Below are 9,736 nucleotides of genomic sequence, written 5' to 3'. Positions count from 1 at the left end.
TATATATATATATATATATATATATATATATATATATGTACGTAAAAGTGAACGTTGGAATGAGTGCTCGGTTAATAAAATGTGTACTTTATTAACCGAATTCTCAAGAATATACCTATTAAAAAAGCAAAACGGTTTACCTGATTTACTAAAGCACTTACTGACAGTAAAGTTTTAAACAATATCCCTACTGACAAGTAAAGTGATAATTAATTATTGTTGGTCATGTGATCGTTGAACTATTATTAAATCACATGTTATTAAATCACATGTTAGCGCGTGTGACAAAACGGTCAGCTTCATTCCTTCTTGCTCCTTATAGCCGGGCTGAAGTACCACCAGTATCAAATTCACCTCTTTCCCACCCCAACTCTCTTACTCACTCACACACACTCTTCCCCCCTCTCTCTCCCTCTTTCTTGCGCGCGCTTGGAGGGGAAATAACGAAGATTTCATTATCAACGAAGATACCATATCAAGAGCATAGTCCTCGCTACCGATGTTAACATTGGATCGCCTTACAAGAGAGAAATATCTACGCACATGCATCACAGCTTCGCTCTTCAGTAACGCAAATGCACAGACACTCATTTATATATTATCGTTCAATTACGCACGAAGGTTAGCGTGCGAGATCAAATACAGATTAATGGAAAGTAGTAATTATGCTTAAAGAGATACCTGACCAAAGAATAACTGTGATGGAGTGAAAAACACTATGATACGCAAGTATGCCATGGCAAGAGTAGAACCTAGAACGTTAAAAACCCGAACAAATACTGCAGGGAATTGCCATTATTGTTGTTATGACGATTGTAATAATAATAATAATAATAATAATTGTTTAAAATTTTGCCACAAGGGCAGTAATTTTTGTGGAGAGGAGGATGAGTCGATTGCATCGACATCAGTGTTCAACTGGTATTTATTTTATCGATTACGAAAGGATGAAAGACAAAGTTGACCTCGGTGGGATTTGAATTCAGAACATAACAACGAGCGAAATACCGCAAAGCATTTCGTCCAGTGTGCTAACGATTCCCCCAGCTCACCGCCTTTATAAATGATAATAATAAATATAATCCTTTCTACTATAAGCACAAGGCCTGAAATTTTGGAGGAGGGGACTAGTCTGCTGCCAGTTGCGGTAGATTTCTCCCTAAAGCTCACCGAACAAGTCTGGCAGATGAGTATAAAGCCCGAATGGCAGACCCTCCAAACCCAGAGACCTATCTTTTGTGCAGCTAGATATCGCCTCCCGAATACACTGCGAACCGAGATAATAGTCCATGATGATTTTTTCAGATTTTCTAAATAACTACCAGAGGGAGTTTGGAGAAAATTTTGTATGCAAAATTTAGCATTTGCAGCTTTTAGTTTTTGTATTGATCAACAATTTTCTTTTTCAGGTGAACAGAATTAATAGTCGTAATATTGATATCAAAAGATGGGGTTTGGAAAAGATCTTACAGATTATGAGAGGAACCAGATTATAAAAGAAATAGGTAAAAGCAAGAAACTAGGTCATGTGAAAGCAATTCGCAGATATTTACAAAATCCCAAATATCGGAATGAGCGCAGTGATAAAGGCAAGTCCCGGACAGTCACAGCGCGAGACATTTCCCATCTCAAGTGATGCTTACTTAAAAATCCAGAATGTACGACTAAAGCTTTATTTGAAAATGTCTCCAAAACAACCAGAAATAAAGTTCATTTTGCTGATACATCGGATCCCTGGCATAGACTTGGATCAGATCTCATAAAGCAAAGCAAAAACAACGTAGTTAAAAAGTGGCCACCCTGTCTGTCACTGCGCCCCAGTTCTTCTCCACTTGGAGATCCAGACCGAACCTACAGCAACAACAACAACAACAATAATAATAATATGGAAATTTATGAAATTTTTAAGAGTATCTTCGGCAAGATGGGACTAACTATCATAGCTAAGATATCGAAGTTTATAAGAAGTTTTAAGAAGCTATATTGTATTTTATCTATAAACCCTGTAACGTATAACGTATATAAGACATAGTGTCTATAAACATAACCATCTCAAAGTTTTAGTACACATAGAAAGTACTAGAAAAAGCTTACTAATTTTTGTGGGGAAGTGTTAAGTGACCATATCAGCAGCACTATAGGCACAATGCCTGAGATTTTGGGAAGAGGACTAGTCGATTACATTGACCCCAGTACTCAACTGCTACTTAATTTATCGACCACGAAAGGATAAAAGGCAAAGCCGACCTTGGCGGAATTTGAACTAGAAAGTAGCGGTAGACGAAATGCCGCTAAGCATTTTATCCAGCTTTCTAACGATCCTGCAAACTCGCTTCCATAATAATAATTATTATTATTATTATTATTATTATTATTATTATTATTATTATTATTATTATTATAATGATTACAATAACGATGATGATGATCATCATCATCATCCTCATCATGGGCCCAACTCCCTCTACCCTTTTAAGCGGACAAATTCGAACAAACATTATAGATGAGCCAAACAAACAGCGCAGCCACATTTAATCATCTGAGATCAGAAATATAATTTTAATGCTCACCAAAAGCCTTAATTGTTTTTTACGATTGCTGACAACTCATAGTAGAATATAGATTATGACTTAATGAGATATGTAAAATAATTATGCAAGAATAGAAACAGTAAAATCAATCAATTAATTCTGTGCATCACAATACAATCCCATGCACGCACAAACGAGGAGACGTACACATGTAAGTGTATATATATATATATATATATATATATATATATATATCTGTTAATGGTCTTCTGAAGCTTGTACCAGATGGCATGAATTGTGATGAATGAAGGTACTGAAGAAGCTAAAGTATGGTTGATTAATTAAGACTCACGTGACAAGTTATCTATAAAATAATTAATTTCCTAATTATGGAAGCTACAATGCTATCAATTAGTTCAGTTTCTCTTTCTCATTTCCCCATTGCATGTATATGTATATGCGTGTGTCATTGTAAGTATGTAAAAGTATGTTGTTTATTGAAGCAAACGGTTGTTGGATAGTTCACATGACGGTTTTTCTGAATATTTCTATTTCAAGTGAACGTCGAATTGCGTTAGAATTCGTGATTAGATCTATAATTGGTTATGAATATGTAAGAAGAGATGATAGTGGATTAGCATGTGATTGGCAACTTCAATACGCAATATGAATCACAGAAATGTTAAAGCCATTGACTTCGTTTTTACTATAATGTAAGTTTTAATAAGTTGTAAGTGAATGAAGACATTTGACATACATAAGAGATTTCATACAAATGAAGGTGAAACCCCCAAAATTAAACAATTTTCATCAATCGATATGAATAAAAATGTTTTACCAAGTCGAATAATCCCTTTTCCTATGTGAGGGTTGAGAAAGTAACGTATCGTGCTCGATACTTCACTATCGTAAGGTACCGCCCCTCTCCGCTTTGGAAAATACTATATGTATAAACGACTAATAATCCTTTCTACTAAAAACACAAGGCCTGATATTTGGGTGGGGAGGGGACTAGTCGATATCATCGACCTCAGTGTTTCACTGGTACTCAGTTTATCGATACCAAAAGGATGAAAGGCAAAGTTGACACGGAGGAGTTTGAACTCAGAGTATAAAGACGGACGAAATGCTGGTAAGTAATTTTTCCAGTGTGCTAACGATTGTGCCAGAACCCCGCCTTGTAAATGAGTAGTAATACTATCTGGCCTTGCTTAGGTTTATAGGATGTATTCGAAAATTTCGCATAGGTTTTGGTGTTCTGCTTCAAACGATACGTGTCCTGTTGCTCAAATTTCGGGTAGCCTGGTGTTGAAATGCGGTCAACAAATTAGAATGTACATTCACTTTCATACATCGGTTTGAATTTTTGGCACAAGGCCAGCAATTTCATGGGAGGTTCTAAGCTGATTCAATCGACCCCATAGCTCAACTGGCAGTTATTTCATCGACCCCGAAAGCATGAAAGGCAAAGTCGATTCCGGCGGCATTTGAACTCAGAACATAAAGACGGATGAAAAGTTGCTAAGCATTTTGTCCGCTAACTTTCATATATTAACATTTACAAGGAAGCAGAAAAACTTCGAATAGATCAAGTAATGATGAGGAAATTTTAGAGTTTTTTTACACGAAATTTGCCCCATTATCATTTATTCCGCAGTCTTCAAAATCATTTGGATAAAAAAAAATGAATCCTGTAGACGAGGTCAGAACATTACTGAAGGAGTATTTTTCGTCACGGACAAGTGAAATTTGGCAGAGGGGCATTGCAAGTTTACCAGATAGATGGAAAAGCATTATAGAAAATGAAGGAGAGTATATGTTATATTAAAAAAGAACTCCATTTCTCTTAGTTTTGGAAAAAAATACAGGTATAAAAAAACAGCATTATTGATGGTATGACCCAACACGCGTGCGGGCGCAATTTGGTGTTACACTGTTGGTGATGTTCGAACGTTCTTATTTTGTAAGTCTACGTTCTGAGTTCAAATTCCGCCGAGGATGAATTTGCCGTTCATCCTTTCGGTGTCGATAAATTAAGCACCAGTTGCGTACTGGGGTCGATATAATCGACTGGCCCCCTCCCCAAAAATCGCGGACCTTGTACCCAGAGTAGAAAAGGATATTTGAACGTTCTATTTGAGATCCAGTTCAATATCCAAACATGTAAAGGTAGATTATTTTATCGATCTTCAGAGTAAATAATTTTTGTGATCTCTGAGCCAGAAAAGGGTTAAACAAGAAATTAACCAAGCAGTCTACTGTGCCAAATATCTTCAAAATGTCTCTGCAAACTGTTTTCTTCTATTATCAGAAGACACAAATGCGATATTAGTCCCTATTTTATTATCCTGAAAGAGTATAATAACAGAGTGAATCTCATCAATGTTTCAACACACATAAAGGGATGTAATTAAGTGCGACAATGTATTTTGTTAGTTCACCTGGGCTTATTTGAAAACAAAAGAAAAAATCATCTTTGTATTTCTTCACAGTTACTGCCGCATGGAATGTATGGACGGTTGCATAAGTTTAATTTCCTGTTAATTATGTTAACTACGGTATTGTGTTTGGTTGAAATTAGTCACCGGGAACAAATTATCGAGAGAAACCTTTGAAATGATAATTGAATAACTATCATTTGTGCTGTCATACACAAAACCTAGATGGAATATTCTAAATAGTCCTGCAACAAACTTCGATATTTGATCTCCATAAATATGTCCTTTCAATTATATCAAAAGAGTTCTGATTCTCTAGCACGAAATTAGAAAGAACCAGACGATGAATGTTCTAAAGGTGTAATTGTAACCAAGGGTGTTGTTTCTAAGTGTTATAGGTGAGAAGGCTAAAAAATATATAAACGAGGTATAAAATTGCTTTAATAATTATAAAATATTGATCGATTTGTTCTCATAATTATATTCTATAATTGCTTTGTGCTTGAAACGTCAATCTCATTCAATGTTCCAAGTTAATCTCTATAAAAGCGACGGATTTTGGATATAATAATTATCCAGTTTGCAGTGGTGACGCTGAAAGAAATGGTATAAAATCGCTTAGATTGTCTTGTAATGTATCAGTAGTAATTTTCTCGTTAAATCAAGCTTTAAAATTATACAAATAATTCAGAACTGTATTTGAATATTTCTAAATATCAATGAATAATTCTAATTATCAATATTTCTAATTAATAAGGCGGTGGGCCGATAGAATCGTTAGCACTCCGGTAAAAATGCTTAGCTGCATTTCGACCGTCTTTACGTTCTGAATTCAAATTGTGCTGTGGTTGACTTTGTTTTACACCCTTTCGTGGTTCACAAAGTAAGTACTAGTTCTAGGGTCGATGTAATCGACTTAACTCCTCCCTTGAAATTGCTAGCATTGTGCCAAAATTTGAAACCAATACAGTAATCCCTCGCCATATTGTGGTTTATTATTTAAGCTTACGTCGATCCCTCCGTGTTGTTGCTTTGCATTTATAAAATATATACAAATTATAAAAATACTAAAAAAAATACCGTACAGTATTGTTTATACGTCGCAGATTTTCTCCTATCGCGGTGGAGTTCGGAACGTAACACCCGCGATAGTCAAGAGATTACTGTATTTATAATTAGTAAGGCGGTGGGCAGGCACGGCGGATGAAATGCTTAGCGGGGATGACTTTGCCTTTCATCCATTGAAATTACAGTCTCCGATTTGTAAATTACATTTAGTTCTAAGTTTTAACTCCTTGGCCTCCTCTAAATACAAAGGATTGTAACATTAGATTAGGAGTCAGGCAAATTCAAACACCAAGAGATCGAAAATCTTGCAATAAGTTTAACATGTAAGAATATTTCTCATTTTGAAAGTATAGCTAGTTAACGTAACTTCAGTACATTGTTTGTATTTATTTCATCTACGTTAGAATTATAAAAGTGAAAATCAGTGGCAGCTTGGTTAGAACGCATGGCTTTTGGCACAGCGACTAAGGTAATCTGTCCTACATTGCCTTCAGTAATAGTGGTCGTGGTAGTGTTGGTGGTTGCTTGCGCGGTGGCGGTGATGGAGGCTTGATGGGTTGGTGGTGTCGGTGCTGGTGGTAGTGGTGATGATGGTGATGGTTAGAAGTATTTTATTAATTTTCAATTCGAGCTGGAATTGATTTTTCACTTTATATTTTTTCCTTTGTTTTGCTTTGTTCGCTTTTTGTTTCTGTTATTTTATGCGATTTTCTTGAGTTAATTACTCTAATTTGTTTTGTTTTCTCTCTCTCTCTCTCTCTCTCTCTCTCACTCTCAGGATGGAAAATGCAGTCACTCATCTACCAGGAATGGCTAACAGAACAGAAGAGACAGACGTGAATGTCGCAACAATTAGCAATTCATCTGGCGAATACGAGTGGCGAGTTTACGTGCTAATCTTCCAGCTTTTGACTTTCTCCGTTCTTGGAAGCATCGGAAATGCTATTGTGGTTTATATTTATTCCAATAAGAAAGAGAAAGTAACATCTAACATCTTCATAATAAGTTTAGCAATTGTCGACTTATTTACCTGCATGGTTGTGATTCCGTTTACGGTGATAGTGGAATCTCTTGAATACAAGGTCGTCTATGATGGCTTTTGTAAAATGTATTTCTTCTTAATAACATCGAATGTTCCATTTTCAATGTTTATTATGGTAGCTATCGCATTCGATCGTTACTTTTGTATTTGCCATCCTTTTCTTGGAGTGATGACCGTAAAGAGGGCGAAAATCCTTATTTCCACACTTGGTCTCTCAGCAATCGGCCTTGGCGTCTTCACCAGTCTTATGCATGGTATGTATAAGAAGTATGAAGTACCAGGTGATTATAATACAACCGTTGGCTTAGAGATACGAACTGAAACCTACAACGATACTTTGTTATTTGGATACGAAAATAGACTTAAATCATCTCCTGTGCCAAGTTATACTTACAATTACTCTGCTGAATGTGGCCCTAACATTATCATCATAAATGAATCAACACGCAAAGCTTATCAAAAGTTTTATTCATTTCTATTTTTGGTTTCCTTTCTAATCATTGCTGTACTTTATGCTCTAATTGTAAGGTTTGTTGTACTGAAAAGATCTTGGCGCAACAAAACCAAATACACAGCTCCCACGTCTACTACTGTGACACAAGATACCGTTCTAGATGAGACGTGCGAAAATAATGCAACTGAAGCAACAAAAGCGGGAAAGAAAGATACAGTGAAAAATGGAAAAGATGGTGCATCAAAGAGGACTCAGCGAAAACACGATAAAGTTAAAGAACGGACTCAGTCTTCAAATCTGAAAATTGCCGGCGTACTTTTTGTTGTGACGTTAGTATTTGTCATAGCATTTCTTCCAGGCTGGTTAATGGCGCATGCAGTTCTCCCACAGAACAAAATTGTATTTTATATGTATTTTATGTATAATGTTGCCAACCCTGCTATATATGCTTTCATGAATCCAATTTTCAGAAAAGACATGAAAAAAATATTGCATTGTACATAGAAGGGTATTACAATAACGGATATTTAAATACATGTACTGATGTCTTAATTTCATGTACTTCTTCCAATATAAGGTACTTCTTTGAAAATATTGGTACCTCTCTTAATATATAGAAAATGTATCCATATCTATCACATATTTTCTATGAAACTTTATCAATAATTATCTGACCTCATCCTTTCTTACGCATATTGAATGTCTATATGCCCTACAAGTCTACTAACACATTCTCCACTAGCTATGAAGTTAACATATACAAAATATAACTCATGCTTCGCCAAACAGTGTAGGAATCTGATACGTAAAACACACAGATCTTAATCTATTTCCACTTGTCAGTCACATTCACACAAAGTTATATGATTATAATTACCTGAATGCATATATATGATACATAAATATTGCAAACATTTGCACGTGTTCGTACTTCAAAGTATCTTGTTAACACAATGTACTTAACATACAATATGTTTGGTACAGAAAAAGTCAAAACAGAATCATAAATATTATAACACCGTATTTTACTAACATTTGCACTCTCAAAAATTAACAATACTACTCAATACACAAAGTACACTTTAAAAATAAAAGAACATGTTTGTGATTTCATAGAAAATGTGAACTTAGAACGTTCGAAGAAACTGTCAATTTATTATCAACGTGAGTGGAAATGCTGTACCAGTTTAGAATATGAGAACAGTTTGTGATCGCTTTTCCACTTATTGTCGCTTTTGTATTAGGATACCAGTCGTGGCTCAAACAGTGAAGAGCCTATCTAGTTTCTTCTTCAAATTTTTATGTTTGTAGTCCTAGAACGGTGAATCATTGTTCGCAGTTGAAATACCATCGAAAGCAAAATTTGGCTTCCATCACCACCAGGTCGACAGAATAAATAAATAAATGATAGTAATCACTTGTTTCTTTTCAGCCAGTGTTGTCGATTTATCCGTCAACAGAAAGCAGTATGTACACGAAAAATGCTAACACCCGTGATTCAAAATGAGTAGAATCCCAACATGCAAAATATAATGTCCATAAGAGGAAGAGAATGAACGGAATAATACTTTGTACAAATACCATAGTTGCCAAACTTATGAATCAGATTTAAAATACTTCAGCCTATTTAATAATATATATTTAGTCGAGCAAATCGACCACGGCATTTATTCTTTGTAAGACTAGTACTTATTCTATCCAGATCCATTGCCGAACCGCTAAGTGACGGGGGACATAAACACACCAGAATCGCTTGTCAAGCAATGCTAAGTGGACAAACAGACACACAAGCATACACACACACACACAAACATATATTCGACGGGCTTCTTTCAATTTCCGTCTACAAAATCGACTCGCGCGGCTTTGGTCGGCCCGAGACAATGGTAGAAGACACTTGCTCAAGATGCCACGGAGTTGGACTGAACCTAGAACAATGTGATTGATAAACACAGCCACTCCTTCGCTTATATATGTTATATATATATATATATATATATATATATATATATATATATATTATATATGTATATATATATATTATATATGTATATTTATATATATATATATATATTATATTTATATATATTAATTATATATATTTACATATATTAATTTTGGACATTAACACATGTCAACAAGTATTTTAGAATGTGCTCTTGATAGTAACACTTAATACTAAGTAGTTCATCTGTATAAATAG

The 9,736-nt window shown here is 35.2% G+C and overlaps 1 protein-coding gene across 2 annotated transcripts in view; it reads left to right on the top strand.

Moving 5' to 3' along the window:
* Window positions 1-8,964, top strand: part of LOC106870937 (cholecystokinin receptor type A) — a 100,471-nt gene extending 91,507 nt beyond the window's left edge. For both annotated transcript variants that reach the window (XM_014917181.2, XM_014917180.2), the window contains exon 3: window positions 6,816-8,964. In XM_014917181.2, coding sequence (XP_014772667.1) covers window positions 6,817-8,037 — 1,221 coding nt within the window. In that variant the 5' untranslated portion in view covers window position 6,816 and the 3' untranslated portion in view covers window positions 8,038-8,964. The remainder of the gene's footprint in view (window positions 1-6,815) is intronic.
* The last annotated feature ends 772 nt before the right edge of the window (window positions 8,965-9,736 follow it).

The sequence above is a fragment of the Octopus bimaculoides genome, chromosome 12 (genome assembly GCF_001194135.2).
Source record: "Octopus bimaculoides isolate UCB-OBI-ISO-001 chromosome 12, ASM119413v2, whole genome shotgun sequence".
In the NCBI taxonomy this organism is placed as follows: Eukaryota; Metazoa; Mollusca; class Cephalopoda; order Octopoda; family Octopodidae; genus Octopus; species Octopus bimaculoides.
The sequence above is the reverse complement of the archived record's forward strand: the minus strand, read 5'-3'. Positions and strand labels throughout refer to the sequence as shown.